Below are 22,261 nucleotides of genomic sequence, written 5' to 3' on the forward strand. Positions count from 1 at the left end.
AGCAAGACCCTACAAAACTTAGCAATACCCTGTCTCAAAATTTAAAAAATGAAAAGGGCTGGGAATGCGACTCAGTGGTTGTTTTAGTCAGCTTTTTCACTGCTGTGACTAAAAGATCTGACCAGAAAAATTTTAGAGGAGGAAAAGTTTATTTGAGGGCTCACAGTTTCAGAAATCTTAGTTTATAGAAGGCCGGCTCCATTCTTTGGGGCTTGAGGTGAGGCTGAACATTCATGGCAGAGTGTGTGGCATAGGGAAGCAGCTCATATGAGGACAGGAAGACTCCACTTTTCAGATACAGATATATACACCAAAGCTATGCCCTAATTCCCACCTCCTACAGCCATACCCTACCATTTCAGTTACCACTCAGTGAATTCCTATCAGGGGATTAAATCACTGATTGGGTTAAGACTATTATAACCCAATCATTTCTCCTCTAAGCCTTCTTGCATTGTCTCACACATGAGCTTTTGGGGGACACCTCACATGCAAACCATAACAGTGGTAAAGCACCCCTGGCTTAAATCCCCAGTACAAAAAAAAGTATGGGTCCTGAGTTGGTGAAGCTTTAAAAATAATTTCAATCCTTAGCCAAAATTACAATTAAATCTAGAACATTTCAATAAATGAGCTCCTTATGAATGTTTCAATCTCTTATAATTTTGAATTAGATTTTTTCATATGACTATCCCCTAAAGATATATTAATATTCTTTAGTGGATTTTAAGCTTAATATCTTTAATTTCATTAAAGATTTAAAATTGGAAGTTTTAAAGTACAAATAATTAAGTGCTTCTCAAAATACAAAGTTCCATTAAGATTTATTTCCCTGCATGTGTGTGAATGTTGTGGTTTTCCAGAGAAACAGAGGCAATGAGATATGTTTGTATATAAAGAGACAGAAAGAGATGAGGGAAGTATTTATTTAAGTAATAGGCTCCAGTGAATGTGGAGGCTGGCAGTTCTGAAATCTTGAGAGCAGGTCCTTAGACTAGAGACCCAGGAAAAACAGTCAATGTTGCAGTTTAAGGCAGAAGGCAATGTGAGGGTAGGTTCCCCTCTTCCTTATAATATCAGTCTTTTTCTCTAAATGTCTTATAGATAAGGCCCACCCGCATTATGGAGGGTAATCTGTTTTACCCAAAGTCTACTGAATTAAATGATAATCTCATCTAAAAGTACTTTCACAGTGACATCTAGGCTGCTGTTTTACCCAGTGTTGAGTACTATGGCCTAGTCATGTTAACAAAAAAAAAAAAAAAAAACTAACCATTATATTCCACCCTTTTCAACTAGGCACTCACACATTTTCTAAAAGCATAATTAATTTCCAAATAAATATAATAAAACGATTATAATTCCACATAACTTGATACAACTTTTCTACATACAACTAGAAATATACTCTTTCCAGATAAGTCCTTGGGTAATGTTTATTCTTCTACTTTCTATCCTATAACTTAAATATTACAATGTAAATAGTACTTAAAATAATATTGATATAAAGTTTATACATCATATGTTCATGATAAACGGATAAAAGAGAAAGACATGCTTAGTATATATCCACTTATATATATTCATAACAAAATCAAGGAAGAAATACTCATGACAGTTATAATTCTCATTTACAATGTACTCACATGATCTTGGCTGGTATTTATAACTGCCTTCTTCAATTCTGGATTGCCTTTGCACCTCAGCTGGTTGTATTTCTTCACTGGTAGGATGACCCTAAAACCATTAGTAGACCTAATGGTCTAGGCAATTAGTAGACCTGCCTGAATTGGGTAGTTGTGGTTTTCCATTACTTTAATTACAAGGTGTGATATTGTTAATAGATACCCTGAGGGATCTCTTTTATTTTTGACATACTTTTCCCAAACTCCATTGTGAAATATAGTCCAGTTTCCCCTATGATAGTTAGGATCAGTCACCCCAGAGAGCACAGGAAGTCCCTTTTTTGCCAATTCATTTAGAGGCATGAGGACCCCAAAGTAGATGGTGGCAGTTTTAATCTCTAGTTCAGTTGAATTATTGTTATATTTCCTGGCATACTCATTCCTGCCTTTGGAACTGAGACCTTTAGGCCAGCAGAGTATAAAGTCATAGAGACAAGAAACAAAAACTTTGTCCTTTACCCTTAGTAATGGCTAGTGCATTACTATGGGTGATAATAAGTGGTGCCACTCCCATTACCACTCTGAATCCTGGAGCCATGAATCCTCACTGTGGTAGAAAAAGCAGCAAACATTGGATGCTGAATGAGAGCATATAGCCTCCCAGACAGCCTTGTCCCAGCCCTATAAATTTTTGCCACCTAACTGAGCTTTCAAAAGCCCACTCTATCATTCTGTCAAGCCAGCTGCATTAGGATGGTTGGGAACATGATAAGAACAATAAAGTCTGGGCCCATTGCTTTATTTTATTTGCTGTGGAGGAAGTTCCTTGATTAGAAGCAATATCATGTGCCATACCATGATAGTGGATGAAGCATTCTAAATTCACAGATAGTAGTTTTGGTAGAAGTACTATATAAAGGGAAGGTGAATCAATATCCAGAATTAAGTGTCTATTCCAATAAGTGTAGAATGCTGCCCCTTGCATGATGGAAGCAGACCATTATAATCAAGTCATCATCATATAATTACCTGTTCACCTGGAGGACTGGTGTGTATTTTGGATTCAGTGTTGGTCTCTGCTGATGACAGATTGGGCACCCATCAGTGGCCACAGCCAGGACAGCCTTGGTGAGTGAAAGTCTATGTTGCTGAGCCCACATATTACTTTTAACCCTTTCACCATGTCCATTTAGTTTCCTGAACTCATTGAGGTGGATAAAGATACATACTAACTGGTATCCACAGAACAGGTCATCCTATCCACTTGAACATTAAAATCCTCTTTTTTTGAGGTTACCCTTTGGTGGGTATTCACCTGAGACACAGATATCTTCACAATTTTTTTTCTATTGGAAGAGATTTATCTATATACCTCTTCCATTTTTCCAGATATGTTCCTTCTAAGTCCCTGACCATCCAGCAAACCAATGGCTACAGCTCATGAGTCATAGCTGTATATCTGGCCATTTCTCCTTCCAAGCAGTGTGAACAACCAGTTGCTCAAGGTTCTTTCCACTGGGAGGATTTCACCTTCAACACTTTCTTTTAGGGATGTTCCAGAAATGGGATACAGAGCTACAGCTGTTCACTTCTAGGTGGTGCCCATGTATCATGCAGAACCATCTATAGACCAGGCCCTAGTCTTCTCTTCCTCAAATGATTATATGGAATGCTCCATGAAGTCTTAGGTGCGGGCTGTAAGAAAAAGCAATGTAGCAGCAAAGGAGGACTTAAAATGTAACTTACTTATGCCCTCAAGACTTTCATGGGCTCAGTCTCACAAATATATGACTTTAACTTGGTGATGGAGAGCTGCTATACATGTCTGACATTATGGTTTGGTAGATTAAATAAATAACAACCAGTTTGTGATGAACAGCACAGTTCCCATGGTAACTTGGTAGCCTGTGGGACATGTTCAGTTTGTATGTACTATGGCCTAGTAATTGGCCAAGAGCTGTTTCTTGAAAGGAAAGTAATTATCTGTGGAGAATAGTAGGGCTTTGTTTCAGTACCCTAAATAGGCGCATTGCAGTTCACCAATAGTGGCCTGTAAAAGGCTCCAAACAGCTTCCCTATGTGCTCCTGACACTTAAAGCATCGTTGAATTTGTTGGACAATATGGTCTAAGAGCAGCTTGCACAGCTGCCTGGACCTGTCGCAGAGCCTTCATTGGTGCTGGGCCCCACTCAAAAGTAGCAGCTTATTTGGGTCACTCAGTAAATAAGCTAGAGTAATGCATCTAGAGTAATATTTTGCCTTCACAATCTACATAGGCCTATTAGATTATGTCCATTTCTCTTTTGTCCTTAAAAAGTAAAGGTAACAGACTTGGGTTGTGGCTCAGTGGTAGAGCGCTGCCTAGCATGTGTGAGGCACTGGGTTCAATCCTATGTACCACATAAAAATAAATAAATAAAATAAAGGTATAGTGTTGTACATCTACAACTAAACATTTTTTTTTTTAAAGTTAGCATACTCCTGAATTTTTGTCACATTGCTTTTCAGCCTTCTGACATTCAAATGTCTTTCCAATAAGTCTGGTGTAACTACTTGCTCGCTGGGTTTGATCAGCATAATGTTATTAATGTGATGGACCAGTGTAGTATCTTGTAAAAGGAAAAGGTGACCAAGAGCCCTGTAAATTAAATTATAACATAGGACTAGAGAGTTGGTATCTCCCTCAGTAAGTCAGTGAAGGTGTTTTGCTGGCCTTGCTACCTAAGAGCAAATTGCTTCTGATGGATTTTATGGGCAAGTCTGGAGAAAAAGGCATTTGTCAGAAAAATAGTTGCATATAGGTACCAGGGGATGTGTGAGTTTGCTCAAGGAATTGGGCCACATCTTTTACAACAGTTGAAATTATAATCACCTCCTGAGTAAGCTTATGGAAATCCATGTCCAAGAGCTAGCAGCCTTCTGTAGAGCCTGAAGAGGCAAAATGAGTTGGGATGTGGTGGGAATTGGTAACCTTGTATCTTTTAAGTCTTTTATGGTGGCAGTAATTTCCACAATCCCTTCAGGAATTCAGTATTGCTTTTGGTTTATTATTTTCCTAGGAAAAAGCAGTTCTAGTGGTTTTCACTTGACTTTTCCTGCCATAATAGCCATCACACCACAGATAAGGGAACCAATGTGGAGATTCAGTCAGTTGCTGAGTATGTCTGTTCCAAATATGTACTCTGGAATTGGGATATAACCACAGTATGGTTTGGGGAACCATGGGCCCACTGTGAGACAAATCTGAACTAAAACTTTATTGACCACTGTATTAGCATTCTCTATAGGAACAGAATCAACAGGAAGTATAATTATAAAAAAGGATTTATTAGGTTATCTTATGCCACCAGAAGCTGGATAGTCCACAATGGCCATCTGCAGGCTGGAGAGCTGGAAGAACCAGTAGCTGCACAGTCCATAGGCTGAGCCCCAGAACAATCACTGACAGAGTCCACTTTGGAAGAGTGAAGAAAATAGAGTCCCATATCCTCAGATGATCATAGCAGTAGTCAAGAACCCGTTTCAGAAGAATTGAGCTTGCATCTGCTGCTGCTTCCTTGTTCTTCCAACTTTTATTCCATCCAAGCCATCATCCTATTCGTTGGTGCTGCCCACATTTAGGGACGGTCTCCATTTCAGTTGGCTATACCACATGTCAATCCTTCCTAGACACATCCTCACTGACACACCCATAAACCCCTTAATCCTCAGCATCTCTTAATCCAAATATCCACCCCCTTGTCAACTTGATATCCAAATATGACTCTTTACATCATACTTAATCTCCAAATAAACACCAAAAGGTTATAATTCCACCTAACATAACTATCCTTCCTACAACCGAATACACTAGTTCTTTCCCCAGAATAGAAGAATAAACAAAAACACTACTAATGTTAAGTTAATCGATATTACTTTACAGAATGAATAACAGGAGAGTAACAATTATTTCCTCTTAATGCATTTGTAAGTATGCCCAAACATATTCTTAGTGGAATAGGGAAGAATTGTCAATGGCAATTAAAATCTTCATTTCTGTAACTGGTCATGTGGCCATAGTTGGTATTTATGACTACATTCTTCTACTACCCATTCTGTATTTCCTCTACCTTCAGCAACTACCTCAGCGGTCTTGGTTCTTTACCTAGAGGTGTGACCCACACCTTCATTCCTGAAGGGTCTAAGACATTTGTCATCTTGTCTGGATTGGGTTGTTGTAGTTTCCCATTGATCTTAATAAGGGGACAGAGTAATACCAAGAGACACCCTAAGGGATCTCCTGCACTCCAGGAGTATGCTTCCTTATCTCCATTGTGGAATAACAGTCCAATGTCCCCTTGATAATCTGGATCAATCATCCCCACCAGTACCATAACTCCTTTCATAGTCTGTTGACTCAGAGGCATGAGGAGCCCAAGTGTCCATGGTGAAGTCTTAACTTCCAGTTTAATGAAATCATTGTTGTATCTCCAGGCAGAAGCATTTCTCCTGAAAGTAAGACTTCTAAGCCTACACAACATAAGGTTGCAGGGAAGAAGCAAAAACTTTCCTTGTGGGTTACTAGGAGTAATGATGAATGAGTAGTACCATTCCTGTCTCACCCCTTGATTCCTGGACCTGTGAATTCTAGCAATAGGAGAGACAGTAACATATAATGGATGCTGATTCAGAGTGTTCTGAAGGTTCTGAAGAACCTTGCCCTAGCCCTGCAATGTATTACCACCTAACTGGTGCTGTAACTGCAACTTCAAGAGTCCGTTCCATCATTCTTTGAAACCAGCTGCTTCAGGATGGTGGGGAATATGGTAAGACCAGTGAATCCCATGAGCATGAGCCCATTGCCTCACTTCTTTGGCTGTGAAGTGAGTTCCTTGGTCCAAAGCAATGATGTACAGAATTGCTGTACCAGCCACGTGTACTTAGGCATGAATGGCTTGATCTTTGAGACAAGCATATGCTACTGGCATGAAGAACCAGGTAGTATGATTATAAAAAGGGATTTATTAGGTTGGCTCATGTGACCAGAAGCTGGATAGTCCACAGTGGCCATCTGCAGGCTGGAGAGCTGGAAGAACCAGTAGCTGCACAGTCCAAGAGGCCAAAGCCTCAGAATAGGAGGGATCAACAGTGTAATCCTAGTCTGAGACTGAAGGCTTCTGGAGAATCACTGGCAGAGTCCACTTTGGAGGAGTGAAGAAGCTAGAGTCCCATATCCTCAGATGATCACAGCAGCAGTCAAAAACCCGTTCCAGAAGAATTGAGCTTGCATCTGCTGCTGCTTCCTTGTTCTTCCAACTTTTATTCCATCCAAGCCATCATCCTATTGGTTGGTGCTGCCCATGCTGTTTTGGTTGGCTCTCTCACATGTCAGTCATTCTCTGACAGACCCATAAACTCCTTAATCCTCATCATCTCTTAATCCTATCAAGTTGACCACTACAACTACCAACTTTCCTACTCTTGACTAGTGGACTATAGTAATGTTTTGTGTCTCCTGGAATTTCAGAGCCAGTGCTCAGTCGTCCCCCAAAGGTTGGATCCTTTCCTTTTCCCCAAAGCACAGTTACCCTTGTAGAAGGTCTTAGGTTCATTTGGAGGAGGCAGGGAGGAAAAATAATAGTATAAACTTTGGGCAGTATAGTGGGGTCCTTCCTTACCTGGACCCACCCTTCTCTTTATTCAAGATGCTCTAGGTCTGTAAACTAATACAAGTCTATTGAGGGGTCCTGACTCTGTTCTTATGGTTCAAGTTAGATTTTGGACCACTTGACTTAGACTCTTCTACTTATATAGAAGAAGTGGGAATTTAGTAGATATCCCATCTATTTCACTTCTAAGTACCACCATGATCAACTAGCAAACACCATAGGTCTCAGTCAGATTACTCTGTCAGATTAGACCTACCTTGCATTTGGTGAGTGTCTCCACCTTGCTCCTACCACTTCAGGATCCAACTGCCACCATTGCATTTAGGTTCCCAAATTCAGTGGCAGCAGTTCCCACTGTCAGGTCTGGCCTACAGAGAAGAGTGATCAGAGCAGGGAAGGAAGCTGGGCTCCTCTCACAAATTTATTTCTCACAGTCATGGTGAAAGGTCTCTTCTGGCACCTCCCAAGATTGGTAAGTAGGTCTTCAATGACAAATCCATTTGAACATTCCAGTCTCCCTAAGCCTTTGGATACCTTCCCTTATATACTAATGCAGGTCAGGTATTTCAGCTTCACTTAGCATAGGCCATTTGGGGTTCATGTTTCAGCCAAGCAACCAAACCATTAGAACCCTAAGAGAGATGGTGATGGTAAGTCAGGTCTGTTGTAAGACAGCTACCTCAGGGGATATCATTACATTCCCCTGAGGCAAAGTAGGGTTAATTTTAAATCTCAATGTAGTGGCTGCTTCTATTTGCAAAGACTCATGAGAAGTTAGGAATTCAGTGTCCTAGTCTTCATTGAGATCTTCCCATATGACTCTTATTCCAATTTCTAGAATCCCATTCTTTCAGTCAGCACCCTAACAGATGATACCCTGTTTAATTAGGAATTAAATATGCATTGTGATTTATCCACTCACAGGATGAGATTCCAAGTTTAGTTTTCAGCTATCTCAGTTCTGCATCTATAGAGGGTATGGGTTTCTTCTAGGGTGAATATAGATAATTTGGGGTTATTTATATGGTGCTTAAACTGGGGATTGAAATTTATGAGCTCATTTTTTTTCTTTCTCTATTTGGTCCAGCACAATTAGTGTAAGTCAGCCAATCTCATTACACACTCATTGTTTTGACAAAAAATATTCAAAGTTATATACATGGTCACCCTTGTACATATTTGATTAGAAGTATTCAGTGGTAGTATTTTATGTATCACTGTGAACTATTCACTGCTATCTTTACTACTGGAAATAGTTATTAACACCTTTAACTCTAATCATATTAAAGAAATGATTCCAGAAACCTCAAAAACCAATTGAGGAGACTCATCCTTAAAATTCTCTTCTAGAACCTATCAATGCTAAAATCTGAATTTTGGTTCTCCGGAATTACAGGACCAATAGAATGTGTGTTGGTGGGAAGGGTTATGGAAGTAGAGATATTTGAGAAAGGGAAGAAAGAAGAGTGATTTATTTTAAGGAGTTAGCTCACTCAATTTTAGAGACTATCCATGGAAAAGTTGATGTTGTACTTAAAGAGTTTGAAGGCATCCTGTAGGTAGAGCTCCATTTTTCTCAGTAGTGAAACTTTTTCTTTTACATTATGGAGGGCAATCTGCTTTACTCAAAGTCAACTTATTTAAAACTTCACCTCTTAAAAAAATACCATCACAACAACATCTGGATTGACGTTTGACCAAATACCTGGGTACTGCAGCCTAGTCACGTTGACACAAAAATTAACCATCATACACTTGCTCCCAATCCATCCACTCATGGAAAAATGGTTGTGTATAACAATTTTTTCCAATGTACATATGGGCATATATACATAGAAATATATCCAAGATTGGTAGATGTTTGTGGGGGGTTATATCTATATGTTGAAATACATACAGTGCATATGTAAATAATACATATAAATAGACATTTGAGAGAAATGTATATCAAAAGGTTAAATATTTTGATTTACAAAATCTTGATATGGGTATAACTCTTGAAATGCCCAGATTTAATGATTTGGAGTGTTAGATATTTTTTAAGATTCCTCTATATAATGAATTTTATTTTCTAATACAGTGCTCTCAACGTGTATAGAGCACACACAGTATAAGTCTAAATAATTATAGTAACCAGTAGCACTTTTACACGTGTCCTGAGATAATTTCTGCCATTCTAGCTTGTGAAATAAGGTACATATTCCAAATTCCTCTTAAGGAGCAAAAGCTTTTGATTAAAACATGTTGAAATAGTTACATCTTAGATTTTGCAATCAAAGAGGAGAACTGTTATATGCTGATCAGTATGTTGGACTGTTTAATTCAGATTTTTAAAGAGCGAGAAGAAGATCTGAGGCGTTTGTCTCGCCCATTGGAATGTTCTTGTTTCCGAACATCTATCTGGGATGAAACTCTCTATAAGGTGTGTATGTTTCCTGGGTTCTCTCATTTTAAGAGCATGAAAAAGAGCTAGAAGAATATTAACAAAATTGAAATATTTTAAACAATTTCATGATTTGTTGTACTAAAAAATGAAATAATCTGCAACAAATTGAAGAATACCAAACTTAACATTAACAGATTTTGGTTTTAATCCTACATTGGGTCGACATTGTTACCAAATCATATTGGATGAGCCAGTTTGGGTATGATTAATTTGATACTGACTTTGTGAAAGCAGAAACTTTACTCACTGGCCATCATATATTTTGAACTGTCATGGTCTCAATTCTAATTGGAGTTGTATCTTGTATACAGGTACCTCTATATGATATAAACTAGTCTACCTAAGTTTGGGTAGTAGTAGAAGAAAAATACTTAGTGGAGAGATTGGAGAAGGGAATCTTAGGACGAGACATGTTATTCCTAGAGTATAGTAGCTTCAACTTTCATGCCAGATTGGAGACCAACATTCTTTCAACCAGGATTGTTCCCCTTGCTGGAATGGATACCACACTGCTTGAAGTAATTATAGAGATTATAACAATAATTCTGTACGGATGAAGCTGAAATTACCTATTGGCACATAGGCTCCTGCTTCCTCCCTTTTTTCTACTGATCTATTGATTTAAGGACTGTCTCCTTTTGGATCCTCCTGTGGTCAGACCTTTCCTTCAGACTGCTTCTGGTATCCATTGACAAGTCTGACTCTTGAGTGGCAAAGGATCCTTCTCTGTCATTGATAGCTAGAGCCTCAGTATCAACTGCATCTGACAAGTGTCTACAACCAGAAGCACAGAAACCTGACTTGCCAAGGAGAAAAGCCATTGGACTTTAAAAATAGCCATTTTTTTAAACTAATTCACTTTTTTTCCCCAATATTATGTTGACCCAGCCTCACTCTAATAACATCATTTTGAGATACCTGTCTAGGAAGTACTGTTCTAGATTAATATGGGCCGAATTTCTCTCAAAGCCTTATTCCCATAGAACAGGTAACCGTGAATAAGGATGGACATGACGCACTGATAAGAACCAACTGCGGTGTGAAGGATGACAATACATAACACGACCAAAGACAATTGGCTAATCACAACACTGCTGTGAGTGACAATGTCTCTGCTGTGGTTAGCTTTGGTGCCTTCTCCAAGGTAAATTCAGCAGTGACATTAACACCGACCTGGGAATTTGGAACCTGAACCCCTATGCCTAAGTAATAAAACTAAATGGATCAGAGACATGGCACTACTATCTCTTACATCAATGTTGCATAGAACTGACTTAAATTTTTATATTAAGTTTTATTCAACAAGCGCTCATTGCCTATCTACTTGATGCTGTTGCATACCCAGATGACTAAGATCAGATTCCTGCCGTCTAGTAGGGGAGAGAAGAAGAAAATACACCTAACCAGACAAATTGGAGTGAAAGTAAAGGAAGTATTATAATGGAAATACAAATAAAAGGGCTTTAAGAGACTAGAGGGAGGTTGTGGATAATTTCAACTGCTTACATTAGTCATACTCCTCTGGATGAAGTCAGTTTTAGGCAAACACAACGGACCTTTTGAAATTCTGTTGGATCAATAATTTTACACATGACAACAACCTTTGGGAATGATAATACCACTGGTTCTCTTGTAATGGTATATTACACCACTGAGGGGAGGAGCCATTTGTCCATGTGGCTCTGATATTTTCACAAAATTGATTCTTGGATATATGTTTTATATAGCATTATTAGGTTCTTATCTTTAAAGAAATTTGCACTGTTGGATTTAAATATTTGTCAAAGGTCTAGATTAGAAGCTTTTTAACACAGTAGTTCATATTTTGCTACTTTTTTTCCTAAGGCAACATAATGGCATTAAATCACCTGTTTAATTTTAATTATCAATGGAAAGAAGTTTCTCCAGCATTTCAAAAAAGTGTTTGAACTTAAAACTATTCAATTCAAGGATAAAAATCAAATATAGCTTCATTTTCTCATTTCATTTGTGTTATATTTAATGTCAGTATTTGTTTGGGATTTAATTGTCATCATGTTTTGCTGTTTATATGTGATGGTTTATAGTTTATTTACTCTTTTCAAAGGTCTGGGACTGGCTAACTGTTAGTAATATTACATTATGCTTCTGTTCTGTTAGGCTTGGTCCAGCATTGTTTATCAACTGATTCCCAATGTTCAGCAGCTGGAAATGAACTTAAGGAATTTTGCTGAAATTATTGAGGCTGATGAAGTACTTCTGTTTGAGAGAGCTACTTTTCTGGTAAGAACTTTTTGTTCTGAAGATATATTTCACACAGTACCTTCTATTCAGGAACAGAGAACAGCATGTTTCCCTTTTAGGAAGAACCTTTTTCTCTTGTGTCATTACTTCTGCATACTCAGCCCTATTTGTAAAGTAATATTGTTGACAAGTGATCTGAAAGAAGTCCTTTGGTGTTTAGCTCCTTTGTAACTAGTAAACCATAGGTTTTTGCAGGTATACCCTATTAGAGGGTTTAGATTATTTCTGCTAATAACTATTTATTTGTGATGAAGTATTCCTATTTTCTCTTGAATTTTATTATGAAATTTATTGTATTGTCCTTTTGAGATAACTCTCTTCCCTCCCTTTTCTCCAAAAGGCTAAGGTGAAAACTGGAAGAGAAGTAAGGGTCAACTCAGTGATATAGCTAAGAGCAGATGGAGAATTAAAGGGGAAAAGATGCATGTTGATACTGTTACTTTTTGTATAAATTGAACTTAGCAACTATATTAGACCCTACTGTTTTTTGTATAGCCCTGAATAGAGGATGCCAAAGCTAGTATTATCTTTATAAATAAAATATTTAAATACCAGTGATAGAAAATAATTTGAGATGTCCCAACACACTGCATAAAAAAGTAATTGTTAACTAGCTTAGGAAATATAATTCTTAAGAGCAGCTCCCAGTAAATAATTTGTTTCTGAGTTCTACCACTGCTTGGTAATTTTAGACATTTCTTAATCTCTCTGAGCTTGTTTCCCCTTTTTTAAAATGGAGATAATACTATCTGTATCATAGGTTTATCATGTTCATTAAAATGGGGCATAGTAACATTAAGCATCTATCACAAGCTTTGACATAAAATAGGTGAACTATTAAATGTTGGTTCCCTTTGCTGCTGTGTCAACTGAGGGCAGAAAATATAAAGTACAATTCCTCTTTTCCTTTGTAGAAACATTACTTATAGCCATAGCAGCACTGTGGAGCCATTCTTCCTGCTAGCTGATATAGCTGAGGCAAGGAGTCGTAACTAGAGTGACTTTCTGCCTCAGTCCAGTGGCATGTGTTACGTGCCTGAAATTACTTCTCCGAACCAGTTTTTTTTTCCTGCTAGTATGAATGGCAACAAGCAAGTAAACCATTCCATCTGTCTCAGTGTGCATGGCACAACAGGACTCTGCTTCAGCAGTATTACCATGCTATATCTACTACACAAGGTCTTAGAAGATAATGTTAGTAAGCTCTCTATTATTCACTGACAGTAACAGGTAGCTTTTGTTTCTCTTGATGACCAAGTTTAAATGTGATTGGGCTGGGGATGTGGCTCAGTGGTAGAGCACTTGCTTAGCATGTATGAGGCACTGGGTTTGGTTCTCATCACCACATATAAACAAATAAAGGTCCATCAACAGTTAAAAAAAAGTTTAAATGTAATTGACCATTTTTACTGAGGGGAGTAAGTCAAGCAATGTGGATCTGTCCTGCTCTTTATATACAAATTAAATGTTGAAAGTTTCGTGTTACCTCAGGGTATTTCCCTGAGAATTTTCTTTTGGCAATTGACTCAGTTTTGCTTCCTATTATAAACTTTGCATTTGGCCTGTAGGATACTTGTATGATTTACTAAAATCTCAAAGTGTTAGGAAAAGTATTTTCAGCTGGTGTTGGTGTTTATCCTGAATAGATTCATTTAAAAATAGTCAGTTCTCAATGGTTAGAATTATCTAGTTAAGCTTTTAAAATATAATTCCCAAAACTACTTGATTATAGACTTCATTAAATTTAAATATAGTAATTAAACCTCAAGAGTTGTTATGTATTTTATTTTCCTTGTTTTGTATGTTTTTAAAATAAAAAATCATCCAGTGAAACATTGAAATAAGGTGAATATTTAATGATTAAATATTGATAGTTAAAAATTAAATTAAAAATTGAGAATGAATATCAGTAAACCAAAATACAGATGCACCTTGACTTGGGATGGGTTTGTGTCCTGATAAACCCACCATAAGTTGAAAATGCATTTAATGCACCTAACGTACCAAACATCATAGCCTAGCAACACAAGTAACACTGAGAAGTATCTGTTGTTTACCCTTATAATCTATCTCATGGTTAACTGAGAGTTATGGCTCTCTGCTGCTGCCCAGCCTCACAAGAGTTTGTCAGTATCACATATCCCTAGTATGGGAAAATTTGAGATATTGTTTCTACTGAATTCCTATCATTTTAACACCATTATAAAGTCAAAAGTTGAACCATGATAAGTCAAAGACTGTATGTAGAATACTTAAATGATCTAATAAAGTTATAACCAAACAATACTGAATAGACCATCTGGATGGATATTGAAATCACATGTAGTCTTAACAAAGATATGATACAGACAGGAGAAGATGGTAAACCAGGTGGTCAAGAAACTAACAGATGTCTACTTCAAGTAGCAGCAGAGGGTTATATGAATATTTTGCATGGATTCAAAGAACAATGTTCATTTTCACAGGTGATTTCTCATTATCAGTGTAAAGAGCAGCGTGATGCTCATAGATTTGAGAAAATCAGCAACATTATTAAGCAATTCAAGCTGAGCTGCAGGTAAGAGATCTTATAGGAATGATGCATTAATTTCTGGGAAAATTATCATTTTTGAGAAATACAAATAACTATAGTTGTTAACTAAACTTCTGTGTTCACAATGGTTGCTTTAATCAAAAAGAAAATTGACTCTGAGGGAGCCTACAGTTGACTAAAATACAGATCCTTGTCCTTTCATGCAAACTCAACTAATCCAGAAGCATCTGAGAAATATTCAAGCAAAATACCCTTTCAACGTGTTTAGTATTATTTGGGAAGAAATAAACTGAGAATATCCAAGAGAGTTTTGAAAAGAAAGAAAGAGAATTTGCCGTACTAAATAACAGAATTGACTATAAAACAATAGTAAGTAAAATAGATACTGATTCAGAAATGATAACAGAAGAGAGTTTAGAAATGTCAAATTATGATGTATCTGGTTTGATTAAATAAGATTTGAGTCTTGGGTATTACAAATAGAGGGAAAATGAATGGCTAAATATCATAAATAAGTAAAGATTTAAAAATCAAATTGTTACCTGATAAAAACTTGATGCTTGGAGAGCGGGGATCAGTTTACCCACTTTACATCTTAGTATACTTTGAGACTTTCTAGAGTGTTTACGCTAACATTTTGAAGAAGAAATAGCAAATAACAAGCAAATAGAGTTGCCTTGTTTGTTTTCAAAGAAATGGGGTAATTTCTTGAATATAAATGTAACATCAAACAGATATAAGTATTAATTGCCAAGAGAGGGAAATTTCAAATAAGGATGCTTCTTAAATATTAAAGAAGTCATTTGTAACATGATTTTTCAACATAGATCTAGGTCTAAACCTATTTTCATTTCTCAGTCAATATGAAGTCCTAGCCTAATTTTCATTCCAGTCACTCTGAAACATGTTAAATTCAATTTTAGACTTTCCTTATAAACTCTCAAGGGATAAATTAAGGTATAATAATACTATAAAAATGTTTAACCTAAAAGATAAGAACTTCTTATATTGTTATTATTTTATTCCTTTCTTCTGTAGCAAGCTGGCTGCCTCTTTCCAGAGTATGGAAGTCAGAAACTCTAACTTTGCTGCTTTCATTGACATCTTTACATCTAACACTTATGTGATGGTTGTGATGTCTGATCCATCCATTCGTAAGTTTAAACTTAAGATGACATAATTTCAAATCTACATATTCTCTAAACAATTGCCCTAGAGGTATTATTGTACAAGATATTTTAAAATTATTTTACAGTGGGGTTGGTCATACAACAATATGAAAGTGCTTAATTGCATTCAGCCATACACTTAAAATGGTTAATGTGGCTGATATGGTGGCACATACCTGAAATCCCAGTGGCTTGGAAGGCTGAGGCAGGATTCTGAGTTCAAAACCAGCCTCAGCAAAAGCAAGGTGCTAAGCAATTCAGTGAGACCCTGTCTCTAAATAAAATACAAAAGAGGGCTGGATGTGGCTCAGTGGTTGAGTGCTCCTAAATTCAGTCCCTGGTACCCCCGCCAAAAAAAAATGGTTAACATTGTAAATTTCATGTCATGTATATTTTAACACACTGAAAAAAAAACAAGTAACAGTGGTAGACACATTTTGAAGCTGAAAAACAATTTTGCCTCTAGGGTATTGTGTTTTTCTTCATGGGAACTTTAGAAAACAAGTGACTAAATCAAGGAATTTTAAAGAGAACCAAAATCCATGATTTATGCTTCATATGTATAGATTTTATTTATTTATTGGTTCTTTTTAGTTACACATGATAGCAGAATCCATTTTGACATAATTATATAAGCATGGAATATATCTTATTCTAGTTAGGATCCCATTCTTATTGATGTACATGATGGTGATATTCACTGTGTTATTTTCATATATGTACATGGGAAAATTATGTCAGATTCATTCCTTTCCTTTTTCTATCCCTCCTCCCTTCCCTCCATTCTTCATTGTCTAATTTACTGAAATTCTTTTCTTCCCCTCACTTCCCCCCATTATTGTGGGTTAGCTTCTACATACCAGAGAAAACATTCAACCTTTAGCTTTTTGGGACTGGCTAATTGAATTTAGCATGAGAGTCTCCAGATCCATCCAGTTTTTGGCAAATGTCATAAAGTAATTCTTCTTTATGGTTGAGTAATATTCCATTGTGTATATATACTACATCTTCTTTATTCATTCATCTGTTATAGGGCAACAAGGCTGGCTCTATAGCTTAGCTATTGTGAATTGAGCTGCTATAAATAGTGATGTGGCTGTATCAGTGTAGTATGCTGATTTTAAATTCTTTGAATATGTAATGAGGAATGGGTCAAATGATGGTTTCATTCCAAGTTTTCTGAGGAATCTCCATATTGCCTTCCAGAGTCGTTGCACAAATTTTCAGTCTTACCAGCAATGTTTATCCATATCCTCAGCAACATTTATTTTTACTTCTATTCTTGATAGTTGCCATTCTGACTGGAGTGAGATGAAATCTCAGTGTAGTTTTAATTTGCATTTCTCTAATTACTAGTGATGTTGCACATTTTTCATATATTTGTTGACCATTCGTATTTCTTCTGTAAAGTATCTGTTTGGTTCCTTTGCCCATTTACTGATTGAGTTTTTTTTTTTTATGTTAAGTTTTTTTGAGTTGTTTATATATATATTCAGGAAATTAATGTTCTAACTGAGGTACAGGGGCAAAGAGTTTCTCCCATTCTGTAGGCTCTCATTTGTTTCCTTTGTTATAAAGAAGCTTTTTTGTTTGATGCCATCCTGTTTAGATTATTGATTTTACTTCTGTGCTTTAGGAGTCTTGTTAAAGAAGTCAGTTCCTGAGTTGATAAGTTGGAGTGTTGGACCTATATTTTTTCTAATATGTGCAGGGTCTCTGGTCTAGGTTCTTGATCCACTTTGAGGTGAGTTTTATACAGGGTGAGAGATAGGGGTTAAATTTTTTTCTACTACATATGAATTTCCAGTTTTCCCAGCACCATTTGTTGAATAGGCTATTGTTTCTCCAATGTATGTTTTTGGTGCCTTTGTCTGGTATGAGGTAACTGAATTTTGGGGGGTTTGTTTCTGCATCTTCTATTCTGTTCCATTATGGTCTTCATGTCTGTTTTGGTATGAATACCATATTGTTTTTGTTACTATATCTTTATAGAATAATTTTAGGTCTGGTATTATGATGCCTCCTAATTTGCTTTTCTCGCTAAGAATTGCTTTGGCTATTCTGGGCTTTTTATTTTTCCAAAAGAATTTCATGACTGCTTTTTCTATTTCCATGAAGAATGTCATTGAAATTTTGATGGGAATTGAATCTGTATAGTTCTTTCAGTAGTATGGCCATTTTGACAATATTCTGCCTATCCAAGAACATGGGAAGTCCTTCCACATTCTAAGGTCTTCTTAAATTTCTTTCTTTAGAGACTTTAGAGTTGTGTTATAGATTTTTCAAAGGATGGTCCACATAACCTCTAAACTTTCAAATGCTGGACAATTTTATGTCATTGTGTATTACTTTATGCTACATTCCCATCTTTCTGTTATGGGCATGAAGGGAAGTGTAATAGCCTTATCTGTTTCAAACATTGAGATAAAGCTTTCTGCAATATTTCTAGAAATTTAAATTATTTATTACCTACTGGCTTTTCCTACATTAGGCTAATATTAAAACATAAAATAATGGGTTTTATTGTTTAGTCCCAAACCAAAATTTTAGAAATTTTGTGTTTAGAATATGAGCCGATCTTCAGAAAAATTAAACCTTGATAACCTGGAAGTTCCTTTTCCTATATGTTCTCTGTGACATACATTGAAGGATTTGGCTCTCTTTTGTCTGTTTTGTTTTTACTAGTGTTTACTAGTTAAACACTCCTTTGGTTCCCCATATTTATTCTGTTATGTATCTCCCCACTCCTTCCTTCAGCTTCTGCAGCTACTCTGATCAACATCCGCAATGCCAGGAAACATTTTGAAAAGCTGGAAAGAGTGGACGGACCAAAGCAGTGTCTTCTCATGCGCTAAACATTGCTGAATACTATTTCACACAAAAATGAAAACACTGTTTATTAATTAATCTTAATGTTGTATTAATATGTGTAGGCCCTGAAATGTTGTAATGTGTACCACTTCTGTATTCCTTCTCTATTCCCCAGTCTTAATGTTTAACCTTGAATGCTATTTACTCAAATAGCCAGTGAGGAGTTAGGTGAACTGTCTATGAAGTTGGTGTGACTTAAAAGTAGTATATATGTAAGTGTTCTGATCACCTGGTTCTAATAGTGTTTAAGTGTCTTATAACCTGGTTCCAATAGTTGTGTATGCCAAAGCCTTTCCCAGCATCCTCTTGTATTCCGTATTAGATAGTAACCTATAAGTTTGAAATATTACTGTTTTCCTCAGCATGCATTAAAATATTCCTTAACTTCAACTGTAAATAAACTTTTGCTGTTAGGGATTTCAGTGTCTGTTTTTTTTTCCCTTGTTTCTTTACCTCTATCCTAAGAGCAAAGGAATTTCATACTTATCCTAGCCTTGAAGGTGACAATGATGGATGGAAGAATGGAGCCAAATTTTAACCTTAAAGCTAGACAGAAGAGTTTAGATATACAATATCTAAATGCATTCAGAACTAGGAAACCATTGTGGACAATTGAGCAGGAGAATTATGTGAAAGCAATTTTGAAAGAAAATTTGTCAAGATTATATGGACTAACAACAGTTGGGGAAGCTGTTAGTAATCTGGGTCCATAGTATCTGGATTGAAAGTCTGTTGCAGAATACAACTCAAGAAGGAATAAATAATAAGTGGAGGGGAAATAGATGAGGATTTAGGAGATGAAATCTTTCTTCAAGGTCCAGCAGTGGTTAATTTTATATATTCCATAGCCCCTCTTGGGATTTAACTTCATTATTCTAGTCAAACTTTATAAAACCTTTTATAAGCTGGGAGTTTGTTATGGTTTGGATGTGAGGCATCCCCCAAAAGCTCATGTGTGAGACAATGCAAGATTCAGAGAAGAAATGAATGGGTTATGAGAGCCTTAACCCAATCAGTGAATTAATCACCTGATGGGATTGAGTGGTAATTGAAGGCTGGGGTATGGCTGGAGGAGGTTGGGCATTAGGGGCATGGCTTTGGTGTATTTGTATCTGTAGAGTGGAGTCTCTCTTTCTCTCCGCATTCTTATCATCATGTGAGCTGCTTCTCTCCACTATACTCTTCCACCATGATGTCCTGCCTCACCTTGAGCCCCAAGGAAAGGAGCCTGCTCTCTATGGACTGAAACCTATGGAACTGTTAGCTCCCAAATGAACTTATCCTGCTCTATAATTGTGCTGGTTGGGTCTTTTAGTCAGAGTGGCAAAAAAGCTGACTAATACAGAAATTGGTACCAAGAAGTGGTGTTGTTGCTGTGACTAACCTGAATGTGGTTCAAAGATTGTTGAGCTTTTGGAATTGTTGAGAGAAATTTTGAGATGTTTAGCAGTGCTAGCTGAAAATGCTTTAGGTTGTCGTAAGCAGAGCTTAATGGCAAATTCTGGTGGGAGCTCAGAAAATCAAAATGCCAGTAGGACTGTGGACAGTGAAAACAGTGCTCAAGAGGATCTATAGGAAAAGTTAATTGGACTAGAGGCCATTCATGTTATGTTCTGGCTGAGAAGTTGTCTGTATTTTGCCTGTATCCTGAGACTTTTTTTTTTTTTTTTTGAGGCTGACTTAAAAGTGATGGATTTCTTAATCTGGCAGAAGAAATTTCTAGATAGCTTAGCATTCGGGCCATGGCATGGATATTGCTGACACCTTTTAGTCAAATTAATTGTGATATTCAGGAGAAGAATGTGGAGCAGAAATATTTTAAAACTTGGACTGGAAAGGTGGGAGTAAAACTGTGGCTAAGGAATTTGCAGTTGTTAAAGACATTACTACCTCTAAAAAAATGCTAAAGACTTTTTCCAGAGACTAGGAGAAAGATGGCTTGAGGGCACCTCAGGAACTGGCAAGATCACACCCACCTCAGGCTCAAGGGAGTAAAAGTGAAAATTCTCATGAGACCAAAGGAGTAACCTTCTTCCACAAGGGGACCTAGGAAGTTTCTTCAACATGCTCAACTACTCAGGCCCTCAGAGGCTTCTGGCCCAGGGTCCCAGAAGGCTTGGCTGTGGCTTGAGATGGCAGCAGACTTTGGCATCAAAAACAATGGTGCTGGTTCTGCAGGAATGTAGGAAGCTGGAGTTAGGGGTTCATGGAGGCTTCCACCAAGATTTCAAAAGAAGGCCTGGGAGGCCAGGCAAAGTATAGGAGGGTCAGAGTTCGTGCAGGCAACCCCTGAGAGGGTGATACATGGAGATGTGAGGAGAAAACCAAAACTGCAGTGGAGACCCCAAAGTTTAAGAAATGCCAGTGCTATGGAATTCCCGCTAAGGAAGGCTGCAGGAATTGAGCGAAGTTAAGCCAACAGAAAGGCTACTTGGGCTGCAACTAATAAGGCTGTGGCAGAGATACCCAAGTGCTTTGGAGAGTACATTAAGATGTACTCTAGATGCCAGACACAGAACACTAGAATTTATTTGCCCAGCTGAATTTCAGTCTCACTTTGGTCTTATCCCTTCTTTCTAATGCCCCTATTTTGCTGAATGGAAATGTTTACTCTATATCATTATATATTGGATATTTGTAAATTGCTTTGAATTTTACAGGAGCTTACAATGTGAGATTGCCTTGAGCCTCAGAGAAGACTTTGAACTTGAACTTTGAGCAATCTCGGAACTGTTGACTATGGGGCTCTTGGGAATGGATTAAATATATTTTACATTATCAGGTAAGTGTGAACTTTTGGGGGCCAGAGATAGAATGCTATAGTTTGGATGTGAGGTATCACCCAAAAGCTTATATGTGAGACCTTGCAAGAAGATTCAGAGAATAAATGACAGGGCCACAAAAGACTTAATCCAATCAGTGAATTGATCACCTGATGGTATTAATTGAGTGGGAATTGGAAGCTAGGGTATGGCTGGAGGAGGTGGGGTATTAGGGGCGTGGCTCTGGGGTATATATTTGTATCTGGTGAGTGGAGTCTCTGCTTTCTGATAATCATGTGAGCTGCTTCCTTCTGCCACAGTCTTCCACCATGATGTCCTGCCTCACCTTGAGCCCTGAGGAATAGAGCCTGCTGTCTATGGCCTGAGACCTCTGAAACTGTGAGCCCCGCCCAAATAAACTTTTCCTCCTCATAATTTTGCTGATTGGATCTTTTAGTTACAATAGTGAAAAGCTAATACAGAGTTTCATTTAACTTTAGTCCCCTAAAGAAAAAATGAAGCACTGTGGACTGCAAGAAATGGAGTGTGAGAACACTGACTACATTTACTTAAAGCCCTAACCAATTCAGTTTCCATTAATGAGATAACAAAACTCTCTCTCTCTCTCTCTCTCTCTCTCTCTCTCTCTCACACACACACACACACACACACACACACACACGGAATCTATAGCACAGTAAACTCATTTCTCCTGTTAGGTCATAAGAAAACTTTTTCATGACTACCAATCTCTCACCTTTCCCTGTCTTAGTTTATTATTTCCAATAGAAGGATAATTAGAGTTTTCACTGAGCAGCAAGGAACATGTTTTTCAGGTAGCCTACATGAGCAGCAAGGAACATGTTTTTCAGGTAGCCTACATTATATAGTCTAAGAATCTCAAGTCTTAAAAGAACTCATGGG

The 22,261-nt window shown here is 37.3% G+C and overlaps 1 protein-coding gene across 4 annotated transcripts in view; it reads left to right on the forward strand.

The window, feature by feature from the left end:
- Rragb (Ras related GTP binding B) overlaps positions 1 to 22,261 on the forward strand; it is a 41,598-nt gene that overhangs the window by 13,537 nt on the left and 5,800 nt on the right. For 2 of the 4 annotated variants that reach the window (XM_027924850.2, XM_027924846.3), the window contains 5 exons: positions 9,600 to 9,695; positions 11,859 to 11,981; positions 14,468 to 14,559; positions 15,574 to 15,689; positions 18,462 to 18,974. In XM_027924850.2, coding sequence (XP_027780651.1) covers positions 9,600 to 9,695; positions 11,859 to 11,981; positions 14,468 to 14,559; positions 15,574 to 15,689; positions 18,462 to 18,559 — 525 coding nt within the window. In that variant the 3' untranslated portion in view covers positions 18,560 to 18,974. Of the gene's footprint in view, positions 1 to 9,599; positions 9,696 to 11,858; positions 11,982 to 14,467; positions 14,560 to 14,756; positions 14,905 to 15,573; positions 15,690 to 18,461; positions 18,975 to 21,235; positions 21,358 to 21,657; positions 21,737 to 22,261 lie in introns of those variants that run through there. The other 2 variants (XR_003581162.2, XR_003581163.2) reach the window with 2 other exon arrangements.

This window comes from Marmota flaviventris, chromosome X (genome assembly GCF_047511675.1).
Source record: "Marmota flaviventris isolate mMarFla1 chromosome X, mMarFla1.hap1, whole genome shotgun sequence".
Taxonomy (NCBI): domain Eukaryota; kingdom Metazoa; phylum Chordata; class Mammalia; order Rodentia; family Sciuridae; genus Marmota; species Marmota flaviventris.